The 24,935-nt window shown below is 41.2% G+C and overlaps 1 protein-coding gene across 1 annotated transcript in view; it reads right to left on the bottom strand.

The window, feature by feature from the left end:
- LOC106591039 (relaxin receptor 2) overlaps positions 1 to 24,935 on the bottom strand; it is a 270,511-nt gene that overhangs the window by 42,311 nt on the left and 203,265 nt on the right. Inside the window, exons 16-18 of the mRNA XM_045690182.2 lie at positions 8,910 to 9,055; positions 5,783 to 5,878; positions 364 to 532 (exon numbers count right to left, since the gene is read on the bottom strand). Coding sequence (XP_045546138.1) covers positions 364 to 532; positions 5,783 to 5,878; positions 8,910 to 9,055 — 411 coding nt within the window. The remainder of the gene's footprint in view (positions 1 to 363; positions 533 to 5,782; positions 5,879 to 8,909; positions 9,056 to 24,935) is intronic.

Genomic DNA, 24,935 nt, shown 5'->3' with positions numbered 1-24,935 from the left:
ACACACACACACACACACACACACACACACACACACACAGTGCAGAATAAACACACGCACACACAGGGGGAGACACACAGTGCAGAATTAACACACACACTCGTTAAAGGAGAACACTATTAACAGGAATGCTAACAGTTTCAGACCCATAGAGATTTTAGATATTTAGAAACCCTTTAATTGCACAATTTAGAGAGAGCGATGGAGAAGGAGAGCGAGAGAGAGAGATAGAGAGATACACATGTGCATGAGAAAAATACATGCAGGCTGGCAGGCACACAAACACACAGACACACACACACACACACACACACACACACACACACACACACACACACACACACACACACACACACACCGTACCAAGGAAAATTCCGATAGAGTATCCTTTAGCAGTGGGTTTCTCCTGTCTGTCAGAGTGGAGGGGGAAGCAGACCCCGTTGCGACCATAGTAGTTCCCAAACAGATCGTCGTTCAGCAAGGGAACCACAGCGATGATGAACCCCAGCACCCAGATAGACACTAGCACCACCTGGTGGGGAGGGATGGTACAAAATACTGTCTATAGGCACGGTATTCACATCTTACCCTGGAGGTCCAGACTACTGCTGTTTTTTTGTTCTACCTGATAAAGTGTCCCAGGTCTAAATCAGTGCCTGATTAACCTGTCGGGGATAGGGGGCAGTATTTGCACGGCCGGATAAAAAACGTACCCGATTTAATCTGGTTACTACTCCTGCCGTGTAACTAGAATATGCATATAATTGTTTGATTTGGATAGAAAACACCCTAAAGTTTCTAAAACTGTTTGAATGGTGTCTGTGAGTATAACAGAACTCATATGGCAGGCCAAAACCTGAGAAGATTCCAAACAGGAAGCGCCCTCTCTGACCATTACTTGGCCTTCTTGATCATCTCTATCCAAAACAAAAGATCTCTGCTGTAAAGTGACATTTTCTACGGCTCCCATAGGCTCTCAGAAGGCGCCAGAACGTTGAATGATGACTCTCCAGTCTCTGGCTGAAAAACAGTAGCGCATTTGGTAAGTGGTCGATCTGAGAACAATGAGACTGGTGTGCGCGTGCACGAGACAACTCCATGTTTACATTTTCAGTCTTTGAACGAAAACAGGGTTTCCCGGTCGGAATATTATCGCTTTTTTACGAGAAAAATCGCATAAAAATAGATTTTAAACAGCGTTTGACATGCTTCGAAGTACGGTAATGGAATATTTTGATTTTTTTTGTCACGAAACGCGCCGGGCGCGTCACCCTTCTTTACCCTTCGGATAGTGTCTTGAACGCACGAACAAAACGCCGCTATTTGGATATAACTATGGATTATTTGGAACCAAACCAACATTTGTTATTGAAGTAGAAGTCCTGGGAGTGCATTCTGACGAAGAACAGCAAAGGTAATCAAATGTTTCTTATAGTAAATCTGAGTTTGGTGAGTACCAAACTTGGTGGGTGTCAAAATAGCTAGCCTGTGATGGCTGGGCTATCTACTCAGAATATTGCAAAATGTGCTTTCACCGAAAAGCTATTTTAAAATTGGACATAGCGATTGCATAAAGGAGTTCTGTATCTATAATTCTTAAAATAATTGTTATGTTTTTTGTGAACGTTTATCGTGAGTAATTTTGTAAATTCACCGGAAGTGTTCGGTGGGAATGCTAGTCACATGCTAATGTAAAAAGCTGGTTTTTGATATAAATATGAACTTGATTGAACAAAACATGCATGTATTGTATAACATAATGTCCTAGGAGTGTCATCTGATGAAGATCATCAAAGGTTAGTGCTGCATTTAGCTGTGGTTTTGGTTTTTGTGACATTATATGCTAGCTTGAAAAATGGGTGTCTGATTATTTCTGGCTGGATACTCTGCTGACATAATCTAATGTTTTGCTTTCGTTGTAAAGCCTTTTTGAAATCGGACAGTGTGGTTAGATTAACGAGAGTCTTGTCTTTAAAATGGTGTAAAATAGTCATATGTTTGAGAAATTGAAGTAATAGCATTTCTAAGGTATTTGAATATCGCGCCACGGGATTCCATTGGCTGTTGCCCAGAGAGGTTAAAGGGAAAGAATGAAAAGAAGCATTTGAGGTCCAGAGTTGGAATTGAAGGGATAAAATGTGACCGACTGGCTCAAACCAGGGGCAGCAGGTAGCCTAGTAGTTAGAGCGCTGGGCCAGTAACTGAAAGATTGCTGGATCGAATCCCCGAGCTGACAAGGTAAAAATCTGTGCTGAACAAGGCAGTTGACCCACTGTTCCAAGTGGGTTGTCATTGTAAATAAGAAATTCTTCTTAACTGACTTGCCTAGTTAACCTCTTGTCGTTCACCTAGGATAGGGGGCGCTACAGCGATTTTTGAAAAAAAATTGTGCCCATTTAAACGGCCTCCTACTCAAACTCAGAAGCTAGGATATGCATATAATTAATACTTGTGGATAGAAAACACCCTAAAGTTTCTAAAACTGTTTGAATGGTGTCTGTGAGTATAACAGAACTCATATGGCAGTCAAAACCCCGAGACCGATCGTAACAGGAAGTGGAATTCTGAATTGCGGACTCAACTTCATCAGTTTGCCTGTAAATCACACAGTGAGCAATGGTTCATTGAGCACTTCCTATTGCTTCCACTAGATGTCCCCAGTCTTTACAAAGTGATTTGAGTCTTCTACTGTGAAAACTGAATGAATGAGACGCAGTGGAACGTGGTCACACGGAGAGGGCCATCACCATTATGACGCCGGCGCCCCTGGCCACCCTCCCCTTTCGAAACGTTTTGAAACACAATGCAATCGTCCCCCTTGAATCTTATTGGAGCTCTGGTTGAAAAAGGCCCTAAAGATTTATGTTATACAACGTTTGACATGTTTGAACGAACCTAAATAAAAAAAAAATGAATTTTTTCTAAAGTGGATTAACTTTTTCGAACGAAAATACATTTGTTGTGGACCTGGGATTCCTAGGAGTGCTTTCTGATGAAGATAATCAAAGGTAAGGGATTATTGACAATAGTATACAAGACTAGATTTGATATGCGATTGTTCCAAGATGGCGCTGACCTGTAACGGTAGCCTATTTTTCTGAGTATCGCATCCCCTTTTATTGCAAAGTGTGATTACCCAGTAAAGTTATTTTTAAATCTGGCATTACAGGTGCTTTCAAGAGATATTCATCTATAAATCTTAGAATGACAATATTACATTTTAAAAATGTTTTCGAATAGTAATTTAGTAAATTGTAGCGCTGTTTCACCGGATGCATTTGAGGGAAAATAGTTAGTCAACGTTACGCGCCGATGTAAAATGCTGTTTTTATATATAAATATGAACTTTATCGAAGAAAAGAATGCATGTATTGTGTAACATGATGTCCTAGGGGTGTCATCTGATGAAGATTGTCAAAGGTTAGTGCTGCATTTAGCTGTTTTTTGGTTATTTGTGATGCATGTGGTTGGTCTGAAAATGGCTATGTGGCTACTTTTACGATATACTCCTCTAACATAATCTAATGTTTTGCTTTTGCTGTAAAGCCTTTTTGAAATCGGACAACGTGGTTCGATTCAGGAGAGGTGTATCTATAAAACGATATAACATAGTCCTATATTTGAAAAAAAAAATATTGCATTTCGTTATGCTAATGTCGATAGGATTTTTCGCTGGATGTCCGAGCCCGACCAGGGGTTAAATTTAGAATGTGTTTTTTACTTTGTATAAAAGTAGAGACTCAGAGCTAGAAAATGCTATATCACACACTACAGTTGAGGAACAATGGGAAAGAAAAATGTATAACTTTGTAACCCCACGTTTTGAGAAAATGGCCCTTGAATGTGATACTGGAGAGCTCTTCTTTGCCTACATCCATTTAGCATCATTCACACCCTCTTAAGCCTTAGCCCCACCCATCTCTTTAAGGATTCACATGTGAGGTCATGTGCTAAACATAGTGAGTACAGTAGTGTACAAAACAACCAAAGATTATGACTAAATGCTGGTTTAAACTACATCTATCGACATGTCTGTAGACAGTTGTCGTAGTGACATCCTGAACATTCTATTGACATCTGACATCAAACTTGCCATAGTCGTTATGAAAAAGTATAAACACAAAAACGACAGGCTGCATGACATCAGCAGCCTGGTGGTCCAAAATATCATAACATCACAACATATCATAACACCAATAAGTCCATCTATTTCAAAATTAATTTAGTATATGTCAATCTAGTAAAACAGGCAACTAAAAGCAACTTTCTAAACAATGGTTTGGTTTGTTTCTAGCTTGTTAGCTAAGGTTAAGTTAGCTGGCTAGCCAGTTCAAATAATGACTGTATCATATAGCTGACAGCATCTTAACTTTAGCAAACTTGATTCATTATTACAGGAATATAAACTCACAACAAGATCATTATTTACAAGTTAATGGCGACCTAATTACAGAAAATAGGATGTGAGTGTGACAAAATAAAAGCAGGGCATTCTACTGGAGAATATTAAAACTTGGACACTGTCTCATATCCTATTTGACTTTGATGCAGGTCATATTGTTCTTCACATTACCGTCTCTGGTAAACACACACTATATCAAATCAAATTAAAGTTTATTTGTCACATGCACAGGATACAGAAAGTGTAAAGGGTACAGTGAAATGGTTACTTGCATAATGGAGTCTTTTGTTTAGATTTGTAGCTAGCTAGCTAAACAATTAACCATAATCCCAACTCATGTTACTACCCTGCAGGTAGCTAAAGCTAACCAACAAGGTTCAATGTTAGCTAGCTAGCTAACATTAGGCCATAAACTAGCAATGCAAATGGCTCTGAGTTACAAATAATATTCCTACACAGATCATACACGTAACGTTAGCAAGCGAGCCAGCTAGCTAGCTAACAGTATGCATTAACTTGCAATGAAAATGACTTTGTCAAAATTAGAAACTTATAATATCTGAAAATGTAGCTAGCTAGACTCTCTTACCCTTATACATGTATGAACGCTTCTCCCTCTCTGTCATGGATGCCATGGTTGCCCTTAGTTTGAAGATGTAATCCAGAGACAGGTGTTTTATACAACAGCCTTCTGTGTGTTCTCTTTTCGACTCCCTCTGCATATTTGCAATCAAATGGCAGAATTTCTCTCCTTAGCTATCATACTCTGCCTCCACCAGACATTCCACTGATTTCAAAACTTCATTAAGTAGAAAGCATTAGCAACACTTTTGCAGTTCTTCGTGATATCTTCAAAAAAAAAATGTGTTAGAAAGGATGATCTAGAAAGGATGATCTACACATACAGAGCCCTACATGACAGACCAATCAGAACTCATCTCTCGGCATGTCCAGCCCATCCATTATCTCAGCCAATCATGGCTAGCGGGAAGGTTCCTGTCTTCTTCCAAGGCTAAACCAACTAGGCTCGTAATTTAACAATTGTATTCGTATTTCCAGATGGCATACAAGTTTGTTATTAAGGTACATGAAAGTTCACATGTTCCAGAAAGCATTTCTGCCAAAAAAACACATTTTGATAAAAAATGTATGTTTACGTTGAAATGCATCTCTTGCCTAGTTTCCTGAACCAAGTCACAGATAGATCAACATAATTGTCACAGATGGTGCAGCAGTGCTTGTGTATAAAGTCACCAGCTGACAGACTCAGTCTGTAGTTTACCTGGTAATCAGATATATAACCTGATATTGCAGATGATGTAGTTTGTCCTGTTAAAGGAGGGCACAAGTAGTGTTATAAGCAGGCATAGTGTGACTCACCACAGTCTGTAGTTTACCAGGTCTCAGGTGGCTGAAGGGAAACACTATGACCAGGAACTTCTCCAGAGTCAGGTAGGTCAGCAGCAGAACTGATACCTGGAAGACAGCATTACAGTTACAAACATACACTTTGTCTGTCTCTGTCTCTTGACAGTCAGGTAGGTCAGCAACAAAACTGATATCTGTAACATACAATATTACCGTTACAAACACACACTCTCTCTCAGTGTCTCTCTCTCTTCCTAGTCAGATATATTAGAAACAGAACTGATACACCATTACAAGAGGTCAAGACAACTGATTCCTGTGGTAGAACAGTGGACTCTGTGGTAGAACAGTGGACTCTGTGGTAGAACAGTAGACTCTGTGGTAGAACAGTAGACTCTGTAGTAGAACAGTAGACTCTGTAGTAGAACAGTAGACTCTGTAGTAGAACAGTAGACTCTGTGGTAGAACAGTGGACTCTGTGGTAGAACAGTGGACTCTGTGGTAGAACAGTGGACTCTGTGGTAGAACAGTGGACTCTGTAGTAGAACAGTGGACTCTGTAGTAGAACAGTGGACTCTGTGGTAGAACAGTGGACTCTGTGGTAGAACAGTAGACTCTGTAGTAGAACAGTGGACTCTGTAGTAGAACAGTGTAGTAGAACAGTGGACTCTGTAGTAGAACAGTGGACTCTGTAGTAGAACAGTGTAGTAGAACAGTGGACTCTGTGGTAGAACAGTGGACTCTGTGGTAGAACAGTGGACTCTGTAGTAGAACAGTGGACTCTGTAGTAGAACAGTGGACTCTGTAGTAGAACAGTGTAGTAGAACAGTGGACTCTGTAGTAGAACAGTGGACTCTAGTAGAACAGTGGACTCTGTAGTAGAACAGTGGACTCTGTGGTAGAACAGTGGACTCTGTGGTAGAACAGTGGACTCTGTAGTAGAACAATGGACTCTGTAGTAGAACAGTGGACTCTGTAGTAGAACAGTGGACTCTGTAGTAGAACAGTGGACTCTGTAGTAGAACAGTGTAGTAGAACAGTGTAGTAGAACAGTGTAGTAGAACAGTGGACTCTGTAGTAGAACAGTGGATTCTGTAGTAGAACAGTGGACTCTGTAGTAGAACAGTGTAGTAGAACAGTGGACTCTGTAGTAGAACAGTGGACTCTGTAGTAGAACAGTGGACTCTGTAGCAGAACAGTGTCGTAGAACAGTGGACTCTGTAGTAGAACAGTGGACTCTGTAGTAGAACAGTGTAGTAGAACAGTGGACTCTGTAGTAGAACAGTGGACTCTGTGGTAGAACAGTGGACTCTGTAGTAGAACAGTGGACTCTGTGGTAGAACAGTGGACTCTGTGGTAGAACAGTGGACTCTGTGGTAGAACAGTGGACTCTGTAGTAGAACAGTGGACTCTGTAGTAGAACAGTGGACTCTGTAGTAGAACAGTGTAGTAGAACAGTGGACTCTGTGGTAGAACAGTGGACTCTGTGGTAGAACAGTGGACTCTGTAGTAGAACAGTGGACTCTGTAGTAGAACAGTGGACTCTGTAGTAGAACAGTGTAGTAGAACAGTGGACTCTGTAGTAGAACAGTGGACTCTGTAGTAGAACAGTGGACTCTGTAGCAGAACAGTGTCGTAGAACAGTGGACTCTGTAGTAGAACAGTGGACTCTGTAGTAGAACAGTGTAGTAGAACAGTGGACTCTGTAGTAGAACAGTGGACTCTGTGGTAGAACAGTGGACTCTGTAGTAGAACAGTGGACTCTGTGGTAGAACAGTGGACTCTGTGGTAGAACAGTGGACTCTGTGGTAGAACAGTGGACTCTGTAGTAGAACAGTGGACTCTGTAGTAGAACAGTGGACTCTGTAGTAGAACAGTGGACTCTGTGGTAGAACAGTGGACTCTGTGGTAGAACAGTGGACTCTGTGGTAGAACAGTGGACTCTGTAGTAGAACAGTGGACTCTGTGGTAGAACAGTGGACTCTGTGGTAGAACAGTGGACTCTGTGGTAGAACAGTGGACTCTGTAGTAGAACAGTGGACTCTGTAGTAGAACAGTGGACTCTGTGGTAGAACAGTGGACTCTGTGGTAGAACAGTAGACTCTGTAGTAGAACAGTGGACTCTGTAGTAGAACAGTGTAGTAGAACAGTGGACTCTGTAGTAGAACAGTGGACTCTGTAGTAGAACAGTGGACTCTGTAGCAGAACAGTGTCGTAGAACAGTGGACTCTGTAGTAGAACAGTGGACTCTGTAGTAGAACAGTGTAGTAGAACAGTGGACTCTGTAGTAGAACAGTGGACTCTGTAGTAGAACAGTGGACTCTGTGGTAGAACAGTGGACTCTGTAGTAGAACAGTGGACTCTGTGGTAGAACAGTGGACTCTGTGGTAGAACAGTGGACTCTGTAGTAGAACAGTGGACTCTGTAGTAGAACAGTGGACTCTGTAGTAGAACAGTGGACTCTGTGGTAGAACAGTGGACTCTGTGGTAGAACAGTGGACTCTGTGGTAGAACAGTGGACTCTGTGGTAGAACAGTGGACTCTGTAGTAGAACAGTGGACTCTGTAGTAGAACAGTGGACTCTGTAGTAGAACAGTGGACTCTGTAGTAGAACAGTGGACTCTGTAGTAGAACAGTGGACTCTGTAGTAGAACAGTGGACTGTCAGTCTGTTTCTACTTTCTTGCCGACTATGGAATTGCCCTGCCAAACAGACCGGGACCTAATGAGTGACAATGATTTGGCATGATGGCACAAACAGACTGGGACTACTAGAACATCGTGATCCTCCAGACTTCTTCAGGGGAAACAGCTTGGGCTGCCAGTTGGGCTGCGTCCCAACTGGCACACCACATTGCACCCTAAAGTAGTGCACTACATTGAGGGTAGGTTACCATTTGGAACACTCCCTCAGACATTTATTGGGAGAGGAAATATATTCAGGACATTGTGAGTTAGCCTGCAGACAGGACATGACGTTCTGGAAGAATCAGAATGAGAGCAGAGAAATATATTAAAACTTCAGTCCGGAAAATGTAATTTATGTATGTAAACTGACACCAATAACTATACTCATTGTACCTCTGAGGACTTTCTCTCCATCCACAGGTGTGTCTGTGTGTACGCGCGTGTTAATTCACCTCTGAGGAGAGCATAGCCAGGAATCCGATGGTTCGACATTCCACACTCTCCATCCACAGGAGAGCGTTACGATTGTACTCCCCTCGGAACTTCACGTCAAACACACCGACAAAGAACAGGTACACTCCCATCAGACAGTCTGCACCTGGGGAGAGCGAGAGAGAGAGAGAACTTTAATACATTCTCACTGACTGTACATATTTGTGATGGGTTCAAAGAGTTCAAGATTGTATCTGGGTAGTTTGTCTTGTGTTGCGAGAGAGACGGTGAGAGAGAGAGCTAGAAATTAAAAAGGAAATAATCTTAACAGAGAAAAATGTCCTCTTTTTTGCTACCTATATTCCCCCACTAGAATCCCCATACTTTAATGAAGACAGATTCTCCATCCTAAATGGTGAGGTCAATCATGTCTATGCCCAGGGACATGTACTAGTATATGGGGTTGGATTCTGGGTTAAACGTGACAGAATAAACTTGGTTAAGCTTTTATTACTCTGAGAATTAGAACCTAACAATGGTGACCTAAATGCCAGAACTGGACAATAACCTGACATTCTCAGCACACAGAGGGACAAGCACCTACCTGGAGGTGACAGCATTCCTTCCCAAATATACCCCCCTGGACACAACTACCACAAAACAACCAACAAAAAATGGGTCACAACTCCTGCAGCTCTGTCACATGCAGGGTCAGTACATAGTCAATGGTAGGCTTCGAGGGGACCCCTATGGTAGGCACACCTATAGCTCATCCCTTGGCAGTAGTTCTGTAGATTACTTTATCACCGACCTCAACCCAGAGTCTCTCAGAGCGTTCACAGTCAGCCCACTGACACCCTTTTCAGATCACAGCAAAATCACAGTCTACTTGAACAAAGCAATTCTCAGTCATGAGGCATCAAAGCCAAAGGAACTCAATACTGTTAAGAAATGCTATGAAGGAAAGTAGTTTAGAAAGCTACCCAAAAAAACTATTGGGCAACAATAAATCCAATCCATTTAGAGAATTTCCTGGACATAATGGTTTCACTGCAATAGTGAAGGTGTAAACTTGCATGTAGAAAGCCTAAACGGTATATTTGACCTTTCAGCTTTCTTAACAAATCAAAAAATGTGAAGCAGACAACCTAAAAAATGTGTTACAACAATGACAAATGGTTAAAGGAAAAATACAAAACCCTAAGAAAGAAATTGAGCAACCTATCCAACCAAAAACAGAGACCCAGAAAACCTGAGTCTACACCATCACTATGGTGAATCACTAAAACAATACAGAAATACACTACGGAAAAAGAAGGACCAGCATGTCAGAGATCAGCTCAATGTAATTGAAGAATCGATAGAATCTAACCACTTCTGGGAAAATTGGAACACACTAAGCAAACAACCATACGAAGAGTTATCTATCCAAAACGGAGATGTGTGGATAAACCACTTCTCCAATCTTTTTGGATTTATAACAAAGAACAAACAGCAAAAACATTTACATGATCAAATACAACATCTTAGAATCAGAACCCACTGGATTCTCCAATTACATTGAACTACAGGACAAAATACAAACCCTCCAACCCCAAAAGGCCTGTGGTGTTGATGGTATCCTAAATTAAATTATAAAATATACAAACCACACATTTAAATTGGCTAAACTTTAACTCTTTAACATCATCCTCAGCTCTGGCATCTTCCCCAATATTTGGAACCAAGGACTGATCTCCCCAATACTGTGGGATATGCTTCAACAGCAACCTTGGGAAAATCCTCTGCATTATCATTAACAGCAAATTCCTATGTTTCCTCTGCGAAAACAACGTCCTGACCAAATGTCAAATTGGCTTTTTACCGAATTACCATACAAAAGACCACATATTTACCTTGCGCACTCTAATTGACAAACAAACAAACCAAAACAAAAATAAAGTCTTCTCCTGCTTTGCAGAACTCAATTTGGCATGAGGGTCTACTATATAAATTGATGGAGAGCGATGTTGGGGTAAAACATACAACATTATAAAATCCATGTACACAAACAACAAGTGTGCTGTTAAAACACACAGATTTCTTTCCTCAGGGTCATGCGGTGAGACAGGGATGCAGCTTGAGTCTACACCCCCTTGAACATTTTTCACATTTTGCTGCCTTAAAACGTAATTTTACCTGCAGATCTACACAACCTTCTCCACATTTTCAAAGTGAAAGAAAGTTATAGAACATTTTCCAACTTAAGGAAAAAACAAAACAAAAAACAAAGATGTCTTGATTACTGATGTCATCATACCTCTTTTTCACATGAATACTTGGTGAAAGCACCTTTGGCAGCCATTACAACTGTCAATCACTTGGAATAATATTCTACCAACTTTGCACAACTCTCAGGGCAACATATATCCATTGTTATCCATTATTTTGGTCAAAATTGCTCAAGCTTGTTAAATTTGGTTGGGAATCATTGATGGACAGCAATATTCAAACTTTGTCTCTGATTTTCAAACTAATTTAAGTCAGGACTGACACTAGACCCCTCAGGAACACTCAACAACTCATAGAAAGCCAGTTTGGTGTATCTTTTGCATTAGAATTTGTGTAATTGTCCCGTTGAAAAATAGAACTTTAGCTAAGGGTTAGGTTTTCAGAAGACTGAGGTGGGTTTAACTTTTTACCTGGGCTTTAATCAGTTCATATTTCTTCTGATCCTGACAAACTCCCCAGTCTCTGCCGATGACATGCATACACAACATGATGCTGCCACCACAATACTTGAAAATAGAGATGGTTTCACTTTGTGTTGTATTGGATTTGACGTAACTCTGTTGTTTTTAATTTAGGCCAAAAAGTTAATTTATTTTCCGTATTATCTAGCAGTATGTCATACAGGCCAGTAATATGGAGTGAAAGCAATGTTGTTGAGCCCTTTGTATTTTCAAGTATTGTGGTGGCAGCATCATGTTATGGGTATGCCTGTCACCAGCAGGGACTGGGGACTTTGTTAGGATCAAAATAATATGAAAGGAGCAAAGTCCAGGTAAAAATTTAAATGAAAACCCACCTCAGTCTTCTGAAAACCTAATCCTGGGATAGGGTTTTATTTTTCTGCGGGACAATTACACATTTTTATGCAAAGACACAACACAACCAAGTGATGTTGAATGTTCCTGAGTGGTCTAGTCTCAGTCGTGGCTTAAATCTACTTAAATAAAAACAGAGACAAGGTTTAAATATCGCTGTCCATTAAGATCCCCAACCAAATTTTCTGAAGCAATTTTGACAAAAACGATGGAAAGTATTGAGACCGCTTGACTTTTTCCACATTTTGTTACGTCACAGCCTTATTCAAAATGTATAAAATTATGTTTTCCTCATTAATCTACACACAATACCCCCACAATTACAAAGCCAAAACAGCTTTTCTGAAATTAATAGAAATTTATAAAAAATAACGCTACAAGCTTGGCACACTTGTATTTGGGGAGTTTCTCCCGTTCCTCTCTGCAGATCTTCTCAAGCTCTGCCAGGTTGGATGGTTGGAGCGTCGCTGCACAGCTTTTTTCAGTTCTCTCCAGAGATTTTCGATCGGGTTCAAGTCCAGGCTCTGGCTTGGCCACTCAAGGACATTCAGAGACTTGTCCCAAAGGTACTCCTCCTTGTCTTGGCTGTGTGCTTAGGGTTGTTGTCCTGTTGGAAGGTGAACTTTTGCCCCAGTCTGAGGTCCTGAGCGCTCTGGAGCAGGTTTTCATCAAGGAACTCTGTACTTTGCTCCGTTCATCTTTGCCTCGATCCTGACTAGTCTCCCAGTCCCTGCAGCTGAAAAACATCCATATAGCATGATGCTGCCACCACCATGCTTTACTGTAGGGATGGTGCCAGGTTTCCTCCAGACGTGACGCTTAGGATTCAGGCCAAAGCGATCAAGCTTGGTTTCATCAGACCAGAGAATCCTGTTTCTCATAGTCAGAGTCCATTAGGTACCTTTTGGCAATCTCCAAGCGGGCTGTCATGTGCTTTTTACTGAGGAGTGGCTTCAATCTGGCCACTCTACCATAAAGGCCTGATTGCCCTTTACCATAAAGGCCTGGTTTCCCATCTACACAGAGGAACTCTGGAGCTCTGTCAGAGTGACCTCCCTTACCAAGGCACCACTCCCCCGATTGCTCAGTTTGGCCGGGTGGCCAGCTCCAGGAAGAGTCCAAACTTCTTCCATTTAAGAATGAGGCCACTGTGTTCTTGGGCACCTTGAATGCTGCAGAAATGTTTTGGTACCCTTCCCCAGATCTGTGCCTCGACACAATCTTGTCTCAGATCTCTATGGACAATTCCTTCAACCTCATGGCTTGGTTTTTGCTCTGACATGCACTGTCAACTGTGGGACCTTATATAGACAGATCATGTCCAATCAATTGAATTTACGACAAGGTGGACTTCAATCAAGTTGTAGAAACATGTCATGGATGATCAATGTAAACAGGATGAACCTGAGCTCAATTTCAAGTCTCATAGCAAAGGGTCTAAATACTTTTGTAAATAAGGTATGTGTGTTTTTTATTATTAATAAAATAGCAACACATTTTTGCTTTGTCATTTTGGGGTATTGTGTGTAGATTGACGAGGAAAAAAACTATTGAATCCATTTTAGAATAAGCCTGTAATGTAACAAAATGTGGAAAAAGTGAAAGGGTCTGACTACTTTCCGAATGCACTGTATATCAATGATATACAGCAGCACCCAACCCCACCCTACTAGAATCTGAAGTCAAATGTCTACTGTTTGCTGACGATCTGGTGCTTCTGACGCCAACTAAGGAGGGCCTACAGCAGCACCTAGATCTTCTGCACAGATTCTGCCAGACCTGGGCCCTGACAGTAAATCTCAGTCGCATAAAAATAATGGTGTTCCAGCTGCCAGAACCACAAATACAAATTCCATCTAGACACCATTGCCTTAGAGCACATCAGCACCACAGGTCAGTTCCACAAAGCTGTAAATGATCTGAGAGACAAGGCAAGAAGGGCCTTCTACGCAATCAAAAGGAACATAAAATTCAACATCCCAATTAGGATCTGGCTAAAAATACTTCAATCAATTCTAGAACCCCTTTCCCTCTATGGTTGTGAGGTCTGGGGTCCACTCACCAACCAAAATGGGACAAACACCAAATTGAAACCCTGCATGCAGAATTTAGCAAAAACATATTCTGTGTACAACATTATACACCAAATAATGCATACAGAGCAGAACTACCTAAAAGCTAGCGATTCTCATACCTTCCATAACAAAGCCATCACCTACAGAGAGGTGAACCTGGAGAAGAGTCCCCCTCAGCAAGCTGGTCCTGGGGCTCTGTTCACAAACACAAACAGACCCCACAGAGCCCAGGACAGCAAAACAATTAGAACCAGCCAAATGATGAGAAAACAAAAAGATAACTACTGGACACATTGGATTTTTTAAACAGAGCAAACTGGAATGCTATTTGGCTCTAAACAGAGAGTACATATTGGCCAAATACCCGACCACTGTGAATGACCCAAAATTAAGAAAAGCTTTGACTATGTACAGACTCAGTGACCATAGCCCTTGCTATTGAGAGAAGTCGCTAAAGGCAGACCTGGCTCTCGAGGGAAGACTGGCTATATGCCCACAAAATGAGGTGGAAACCGAGCTGCACTTTATTTATGTTCCCTTTCATTCTTCAACTATTTGCTTATTGTTACAACACTGTACATAGACAATAATATGAAATGTCTCTATTCTTTAGAAACTTTTGTGTGTAATGTTTACTGTTAATTTCTGATTGGTTATTTTACTTTAGTTTATTGTCTATTTCAGTTGCATTGGCAATGTAAACATACACAATTTATTAGGTACACCACACCCTTCACAAAAATGGTTCGCTCCTATAGACAATGAGTCATGTGGCCGTGGCTTGCTATATAAAGCAGAGAGATGGGCATCAAGGCATTCAGTTACTGTTCAATTGAACGTTAGAACGGGCAAAACGAGTGACCTAAGCAACTTTGACCATGGTACGATCATCGGTGCCAGGCTCACCAGTTCCAGTATCTCCGTAACGGCTGGTCTCCTGGGCAACATAATATTTAGGGTTTACCGAGAACGGTGCAACAAACAAAAAGCATCCAGTCAGCGGCAGTCCTGTGGGCGAAAACAGCTTGTTGATGAGAGATGTCGAAGGAGAATAGCAAGAATCGTGCAAGCTAACATGCGGGCCACAAACAGTCAAATAACGGCGCAGTACAACAATGGTGTGCAGAATGGTCGGTCTTAGTCACAGATGGACTATTGTAGCAGACGACCTCACCGGGTTCCACTCCTATCAGCTAAAAACAACAAGAAGCTGCTCCAGTGGGTAGGTGATCACCAACACTGGACAATTGAGGAGTAGAAAAACATTGCCTAGTCTGATGAATCCCATTTCCTGTTACGTCATGCTAATGGCAGAGTCAGGATGTGGAGAAAGCAGCATGAGTCCATGGCCCCATCCTACCTGGTGTTAAACGGTACAGGCTGGTGGAGGTGGTGGAATGTAGTGGGGAATGTTTTCCTGGAACACGTTAGATCCCCTTGATACCAATTGAGCAACATTTCCATTCCAGAAGAACCGATACTAGACGGTGTAGCTGAGTATATGTTTCCCATGCCAATAAAGCACTTTGGATATCATTGAATTGAGAGAGGGTGACAGAAAGATAAATAGAGGTTGGATTAGCAGCCAGGTTGCTCTAAATCAACTTTGAAATTCAATATTCAAATAACAAATTTGAAATGGTTAATACTTTAACTTCTTTGGGGGGGGGGGCAATTTCATTTACTTTTAATACTTTCATATATTTCAAACCAAATACTTTTTGGTTTGAAGTAGTATTTTACTGGGTGACTTTCAAGTATGACAATTGAGTACTTTTTCCACCACTGGGCGTAAGCCACGGGCTCCGGGTCCATGGGCAGTTGTGTAGAGTAATGAAGTAGAAATACTTAAGTATTTTTTGGGGGTATCTGTACTTTACTATTTATATTTCTGTTAACTTTGACTTTTACTTCCTTACATGACATTTTTTTTTAAGTATACATTTCCTCCCATACATTTCCCGTGACACCTTCATTACTCGCTACAAAATCAAATCAATCTGAAGCTGGAAGAAAACAACAAATCATGTTGGAAAAAAGAATCAAGCAACATTGGCGAGTCGACACACTCATGGGTGAACTTGTTTTGCAAGGCAGTAAGTAGGTCAACGACATGCAGAGTTGATCCAATCCTCATCAGTTTGGGCAAATCCAAGGGTCCTAAAGTGTAAACCCCCCCAACCCCACCAAGAGCCTGCCACTTGCAAAACATTCATCCACTCAGCAGCACTTTGCCCAAGAGTGTCCAAAATTGTACAATCATGTCTGACATCGCTCTACCACCACCTCCTGACGAGGACGAACACCCTTGGCTGTATCCAAAATAAATGTTTTCTTTTCTCGGGAATGAAGGATTCATCCTACCGGATGAAATGTCTGTTATGTTTACCAATCTAACTAAACTGATATGAGCTAACATTTTAATCAGCTAACTTTAGTCTAGCCAAATACCTGTTCTCTAAACACGTGGTTATCTAGCCATTTTATTCCTTGTGTTATTTGATAAAGATGTTCTTACCTAGCTAATTACTGTAGACTTAAGTTATTGACGTAACCTACTAGCTAGTTCAATTAACATCGTTTTTTCCTCATTGTAATATTAAATGTTGGTCACAAACTCTCACTTTACTAATGTTGTTTAGAATTTTAAAATTAGGATCCTATACCTTAAGTATTTGGTGATGGTAGTTATCTAGCTAAGTAACTGTCTTTCTCTTTTCCTTTTTTTTATTATTTCAGAAAAGTAATGTACACCTTCTTATTAAGAAGTATGGAGAACTTAAGGCAAACACTCTGAAGAGAAAATATACCCCACCATCAAGCAGAGCACATTACTGAAGACAGTGTCTCAAAAATCCATCGACAAAGCTGTGGTCAAGTATGTGGTCCAAGGGCTCCAACCGTTCGCTATTGAACAAGAACCGTTCAGAGAGTTTGTCCAGGATCTGCAGCCTAACTTAAAACATCTTATCAAGACCCAACTGCGCTCCAGGATTGATGAAGCCTCCAAGGAAATGAAGAAGGCGGTGACTGAGGCCATGAGAGGAGTTGACTACATCGCCACCACCACCGACTGCTGGTCTGGCAAGAAGACAGCCCACTGGATAGACCCTGACAGTTTCAACAGATGCTCTGCAGCCCTGGCCTGTAAACGGTTGAGAGGATCGCACACCTTTAATGTGTTGACAGGCACCCTAAATGACATCCATTCTGATTTTGAAATCCGAGTTAAGATTGTGAGATCAACAACAGACAACGGTTCTAACTTCTTGAAAGCTCTCCAAGTTTTTTGGAGAAGATGAAAACAACGAGACACTGGAAGCAGCAGGTGGTGAAGAAGCTCAGCCATGACAGAAAGATGGTGAAGAGAAACAATAGGAGAGTGAAGGAGTGGAGTTTGTTGATGTGGCAACGATCCTGAATGAAGATGATGGTTTTGAGTACCAGCTGATGCGCCTGGAATGCTCCAAGGTGGAACTCATGGTTCATGGCTGTAGAAAGACTCCTGAGGATCGTCAAAGACAAAGGAGAGGAGGCCGTCAGAGTTCTCTGCACAGACTTCGAGGTTCCAATGTAAGTAAGGATTATGTATTATTTTGTCATAATTTAAGGTCTTGAATGTTGTCTAAATATGTTGAAGTGTTTCCTGACCCTTTGCTTGGGGACGAATAACTGTTTCACATGTTGTAGCCATACTGTCACGCCCTGACCTGAGAGAGCCTTTTTTTACGTCTCTATTTAGGTTTGGTCAGGGTGTGATTTGGGTGGGCATTCTATGTCCTTTTTTCTATGCTTTGTATTTCTTTGTTTTGGCCTGGTATGGCTCTCAATCAGGGAAAGCTGTACATCATTGTCGCTGATTGGGAGTCATACTTAGGCAGCCTCTTTTCCTTTGGGGTTTGTGGGTAGTTATTTTCTGTTTTGTACATTTTGTGACCTGACAGAACTGTTGGCTGTCATTCATTTTCTTGTTTTGTTTGAAGTGTTTCTTATTATTAAATCATTAATATGAACACTCACCACGCTGCGCTCTAGAGGCGCCACCAAAGTGGGGTGAGCCAGTGGTGGAGCGGGGTCTGCGTCCCGCTCCAGAGCCGCCACCGTGGAGAGATGCCCACCCAGACCCTCCCCTATAGGTTCAGGTTTTGCGGCCAGAGTCTGCACCTTTGGGGGGGGGGGGGGGGGGGGGGGTACTGTCACGCCCTGACCTGAGAGAGCCTTTTTTTATGTCTCTATTTAGGTTTGGTCAGGGTGTGATTTGGGTGGGCATTCTATGTCCTTTTTTCTATGCTTTGTATTTCTTTGTTTTGGTCTGGTATGGCTCTCAATCAGGGACAGCTGTACATCGTTGTCGCTGATTGGGAGTCATGCTTAGGCAGCCTCTTTTCCTTTGGGGTTTGTGGGTAGTTATTTTCTCTTTTGTACATTTTGTGACCTGACAGAACTGTTGGCTGTCGTTCATTTTCTTGTTTTGTTTGAAGTGTTTCTTATTATTAAATAATTAATATGAACACTCACCACACTGCGCTTTGGTCCCCTTCTTCTACAGACGACAAGCGTTACACATACACTAACATAGATCCATTTAGTTAACTACTCATCCAGCCATTGATTACTGTAGTTAAATCAGGTGAAATGGTTAGTGGTCCCCTTTGTAGGAAACACAGGATTATTATTATTATTTTTCTTCACAGGTTCAATCTAGCTGAACTCGCCTTCCTCACAGAGTATGCTGCCACCATGAGCCCAGTCGCAAAGGCCATCAACATCCTGCAGGCTGAAACCAATGTCCAGATGGGGTGCCTACTTTGACCTATCAACCTAGTGATCACAAAACTTGACCGAGTCAAGTTGTCCCTGAAGTACTGTAAGCCTCTGGTGGATGCGCTACAACTGGGACTGAAGAAGCGCTTCAGCCACATGTTTCACGACCCTGAGCTTATTGCAGCTGCATTCCTTCTCCAAAAAAAAAACATGGGCAAAGGATGACGCCACCATCAGAATGGGTAAGACAACATCTGTAAGCTGTCTCTGAGGCTGAACACATCCTTACCTGCCTCAGCTGCCTGTGAAAGGCTATTCAGCATTGCAGGACTTGTTTTCAGCCCCAGGAGAGCAAGGCTGGATTCCAGAAAATTTGAAAACCACCTTCAACTGAAGATGAACTGTAAATTCTTCAAGTAATGACAGCTTCACGCTAACAAGCCCAAGGACACGGATGCCTTATGCGTTTTTGTTAATTTATGTTTAAAATTCACAAGTTCTAGGTGTCCTTGTTACAAAGACATGACCTGACACCCGGATTTCTAATACAGTTCCATCAGTGGTGATGTCCTCATATTCCGACACTGAGGTTGTGTGCAGTTCTGTACATGTACTTTCTTTTATTTTTATGTATTGGGTTCTATTATAGGATGTTGATTCTAAAGCAAAGTGACAGTGATTGTAAGAGCTTACGTTTACTGGCTATATTCCTTCAATAAGGCATACTTCTATTTTGTCTGTAAGAGATATATTTTGAAGTGTTGCCTATTTGAGAATCCACATTATGAAAAAAAATAAATCTGAGCTCTTCTTGCATCCGTAAGACTGTGATAGAAAATGTACAAGATGATGTTATAATACTGTTTATGCATCGAATAGCTATGCTGAGTACTCTCTCATCTATATCTGTGGGACTGAGTTGGGCCTCTGGGGCTTGAGCTGACATTTGATTTATTTACCTACAGCCTGCATTCCATAGACAAGATGTGGTGGATATAACTGAGATAGAGATAGCCTGGAGGAGTAGAACAAATCCCTTATTGTTCCTAATCATCCTAGCATCTGGGAAACTAAGCCACGTTGGGGATTAAACAACACCAGGTGCAGATAACCACAAGATGAACCCAAGGTGACTTATGATGCCCCCCGATCTGCATGGGAGGAGTGGAACCAGCTATGACTAAGCATTTTTTGATCTACTATATAAGAACTCTGCATTGTCTGTAAGTTTAACCTGTTATGGCTAGGGGGCAGTATTTTCACAGCCGGATAAAAAACGTACCCGATTTAATCTGATTATTACTCCTGCCCAAAAACTAGAATATGCATATAATTATTAGCTTTGGATAGAAAACACTCCAAAGTTTCTAAAACTGTTTGAATGGTGTCTGTGAGTATAACAGAACTCATTTGGCAGGCCAAAACCTGAGAAGATTCCATGCAGGAAGTGCCCTGTCTGACAATTTCTTGCCCTTCTTGATTATCTCTATCCATTACAGAGGATCTCTGCTGTTACGTGACACTTCCTACGGCTCCCATGGGCTCTCAGAAGGCGGAAAAAAGCTGAATCGTGGCTTTGCAGGCTCTGGTTGAAAAAAAGTAGCGCGTTTGGGTAGTGGCTGGTTACAGTACTGTGAGACTCAGGCTCGTGCCCGCGTCGACAGAATGCTTTGTTTTCTTTCGTCTGTTTACCTAAACGCAGATTCCCGGTCGGAATATTATCGCTTTTTTACGAGAAAAATGGCATAAAAATTGATTTTAAACAGCGGTTGACATGCTTCGAAGTACGGTAATGGAATATTTAGAAATCTTTTGTCACGAATTGCGCCATGCTCGTGACCCTTATTTACACTTCGGATAGTGTCTTGAACGCACGAACAAAACGCCGCTATTTGGATATAACGATGGATTATTTTGGACCAAACCAACATTTGTTATTGAAGTAGCAGTCCTGGGAGTGCATTCTGACGAAGACAACAAAGGCAATCAAACTTTTGTAATAGTAAATCGGAGTTTGGTCAGGGCTAAACTTGGTCGGTGTCTAAATTGCTAGCCGTGATGGCTGGGCTATCTACTGAGAATATTGCAAAATGTGCTTTCACCGAAAAGCTATTTTAAAATCGGACATATCGAGTGCATAGAGGAGTTCCGTATCTATAATTCTTAAAATAATTGTTATGTTTTTTGTGAACATTTATCGTGAGTTATTTAGTAAATTCACCGGATGTTTGTGGGGGGTATGCTAGTTCTGAACGTCACATGCTAATGTAAAAAAGCTGTTTTTTGATATAAATATGAACTTGATTGAACAAAACATGCATGCATTGTATAACATAATGTCCTAGGGTTGTCATCTGATGAAGATCATCAAAGGTTAGTGCTGCATTTAGCTGTGGTTTTGTTTTTTGTGACATTATATGCTAGCTTGAAAAATGGGTGTCTGATTATTTCTGGCTGGATACTCTGCTGACATAATCTAATGTTTTGCTTTCGCTGTAAAGCCTTTTTGAAATCGGACAGTGTGGTTAGATTAACGAGAGTCTTGTCTTTAACCTCTTACATCTAGACGTTCCGCTAGCGGAACACCTGCTCCAATATCCAATGATAGGCGTGGCGCGAATTACAAATTCCTCAAAAATACAAAAACTTCAATTTTTCAAACATATGACTATTTCACAGCATTTTAAAGATAAGACTCTCCTTTATCTAACCACACTGTCCGATTTCAAAAAGGCTTTACAGCGAAAGCAAAACATTAGATTATGTCAGCAGAGTACCAAGCCAGAAATAATCAGACACCCATTTTTCAAGCTAGCATATAATGTCACAAAAACCCAGAAGACAGCTAAATGCAGCACTAACCTTTGATGATCTTCATCAGATGACACACCTAGGACATTATGTTATACAATACATGCATGTTTTGTTCAATCAAGTTCATATTTATATCAAAAAACAGCATTTTACATTAGCATGTGACGTTCAGAACTAGCATACCCCCCGCAAACTTCCGGGGAATTTGCTAACAATTTACTAAATTACTCACGATAAACGTTCACAAAAAGCATAACAATTATTTTAAGAATTATAGATACAGAACTCCTCTATGCACTCGATATGTCCGATTTTAAAATAGCTTTTTGGTGAAAGCACATTTTGCAATATTCTAAGTACATAGCCCAGGCATCACGGGCTAGCTATTTAGACACCCGGCAAGTTTAGCACTCACCAATATCAGATTTACTATTATAAAAGTTTGATTACCTTTTGTTGTCTTCGTCAGAATGCACTCCCAGGACTGCTACTTCAATAACAAATGTTGGTTTGGTCCAAAATAATCCATTGTTATATCCGAATAGCGCCGTTTTGTTCGTGCGTCCCAGACACTATCCGAATGGTAAAGAAGGGTCGTGCGCATGGCGCAATTCGTGACAAAAAAAATCTAAATATTCCATTACCGTACTTCGAAGCATGTCAACCGCTGTTTAGAATCCATTTTTATGCCATTTTTCTCGTAAAAAAGCAATAATATTCCGACCGGGAATGTCCATTTAGCTAAACAGAGGAAAGAAAACAAAGCTTTCGGTCGACGCGGGCACGAGCCTGAGTCTCACAGTACTGTAACCAGCCACTACCCAAACGCGCTACTTTGTTTCAGCCAGAGCCTGCAAAGCCACGATTCAGCTTTTTGCCACCTTCTGAGAACCTATGGCAGCCGTAGGAAGTGTCACGGGACAGCTAAGATCCTCACTCTTCAATAAACAGAGACAAGAAGAACGACACCTTGTCAGACAGGCCACTTCCTGCATGAAATCTTCTCAGGTTTTTGCCTGCCATATGAGTTCTGTTATACTCACAGACACCATTCAAACAGTTTTAGAAACTTTGGAGTGTTTTCTATCCAAAGCCAATAATTATATGCATATTCTAGTTACTGGGCAGGAGTAGTAACCAGATTAAATCGGGTACGTTTTTTTATCCAGCCGTGAAAATACTGCCCCCTAGCCATAACAGGTTAAAATGCTGTAAAATAGTTATATGTTTGAAAAATTGAAGTTTTCGGATTTTAGAGGAGTTTGTATTTCGCACCACGCCCATCATTGGATATTGGAGCGGTGTTCCGCTAGCGTAACGTCTAGATGTAAGAGGTTAAGCTCTCGGCAACACACACTTCAGAGTGTGCGTTCGAACAGCTTATTATTAATTATTATTGCAATAATGAATCAATGTTAAATAAAGATTGATTGTTTGAATAATTGTCCAAATCTCTCTCAGTAAACATGAATTTCCACGACAACTGTTACCTCTCAGAAAAGCTCAAACAAAATAAAAGTTCTGGCTGTTTTGCTTTTTGGATTTATGGCTCTTACGTTTCTTTTACTTTTGATATTTAAGTACATTTACCTTACGGCTATTATTTTTGATAGTTAAGTACAATTAATATCAGGTATTTTAAGACTTTTACTTGAGTGATTTTCCAGTAACGTATCTACTTTTAATCAAGTATGGCTTTTGGGTACTTTTTCCACCACTGTCCAAGGGTCTCGTGTTCAATCCCAATGCTAGGGACTTACGGTTTTGTATTTTCTTAACTTAACCATTAGGAATCAATGACTCAACTTAACCATTAGGAATCAATGCCTCAATTTATCCATTAGGAATCAATACCTCAATTTAACCATTAGGAATCAATACCTCAATTTAACCATTAGGAATCAATGACTCAACTTAACCACTAGGAATCAATACCTCAATTTAACCATTAGGAATCAATGCCTCAATTTAAACATTAGGAATCAATGCCTCAATTTAACCGTGGAGATGTTGTTTTAACCCTTTCCCAAATCTTAACCATTAACTTAACAATTTGCAATTGATTCTTAAACTTAACCTTAGAAATGTGACGTTTATGGAGAAAATTGTCAGATTCTGTAGTGAGTCTGTGAGGGCTTGTTGGGATTAGACAGTGGTGTTATAACTTTCAAGATATGTCTCTCTCTCTTCAGGGAGGAACCATGCATATATGGAGAGAGAGACTGATATGAGAGGTGGAGAGAGATGTGGAGAGAGATGAGAGATGGAGAGAGAGATGATGAGAGATGGAGAGAGAGATGAAAAGCAGCATCTCGTGTATTTTCTAGATGTAATGAAAGACACCACGTTCTTGTTTCAGGGGGACATAAATTACCCACAACAACTGTGTTTTTATCGGAAGAATATCGCAAGCCATTCGTTAGTCAACGTTTCTGTAACTTCACTGTGCACATTTCTTTTTTAAATGTATTTTAGACACGAATCAAGAAACTTGATATATGAAGAATAATTTGGCTACTAATAATGCAACGATCGATTTATACAGACTAGTTACATATTAGCTTTTGACGTTATTATACCATGTGGGTGTTGGTCATCTCAATCTCCATCTCTCATCTCAATCTCTCTCTCCAGCTCTCCCTCCATATCTCATCTCATCTCTCTCCACCGCTCATCTCTCTCCATCTCTCATCTCTCTCCATCTGTCTCCATCTCTCTCTCTCCATCTCTCTCCATCTCTCATCTCTCTCCATCTCTCATCTCTCTCATCTCTCATCTCTCTCTCCATCTGTCACCATCTCTCTCTCTCCATCTCTCATGTCTCATCTCATCTCTCATCTCATCTCTCCATCTCTCATCTCTCTCTCCATCTCTCTCTCTCCATCTCTCCCTCCATCTCTCTTTCCATCTCTCCCTCTCATCTCTCCCTCTCCATCTCTCATCTCTATCTCTCATCTCATCTCTCCCTCTCTCTCATATCTCTCTCCATCTCTCTCTCCATTTCTCATCTCATCTCTCTCCATCTCTCCCTCTCATCTCTCTCCCTCTCATCTCCCCATCTCTCATCTCATCTCTCCCTCTCCTTCCCTCTCATCTCTCTCTCCATCTCTCCCTCATATCTCTCTCCATCTCTCCCTCTCATCTCTCTCTCTCCATCTCTCCCTTTCACTAGTGTACACAACCTTATGCTATACTAGGAAAATTGTGTTTAGGGCCAAATCCTGGCCTCTGGTACTTTTTCAGCAGCATAAGTGAGAGCAGGTCCGCTGGAGCCATGGCCCAGTGAGACATGGGTGCCAGTCTGCGT

The sequence above is a fragment of the Salmo salar genome, chromosome 11 (assembly GCF_965601325.2).
Source record: "Salmo salar chromosome 11, fSalSal1, whole genome shotgun sequence".
Classification (NCBI taxonomy): domain Eukaryota; kingdom Metazoa; phylum Chordata; class Actinopteri; order Salmoniformes; family Salmonidae; genus Salmo; species Salmo salar.
Note: the sequence above shows the minus strand (reverse complement) of the source record. Positions and strands in the feature narration are given on the sequence as shown.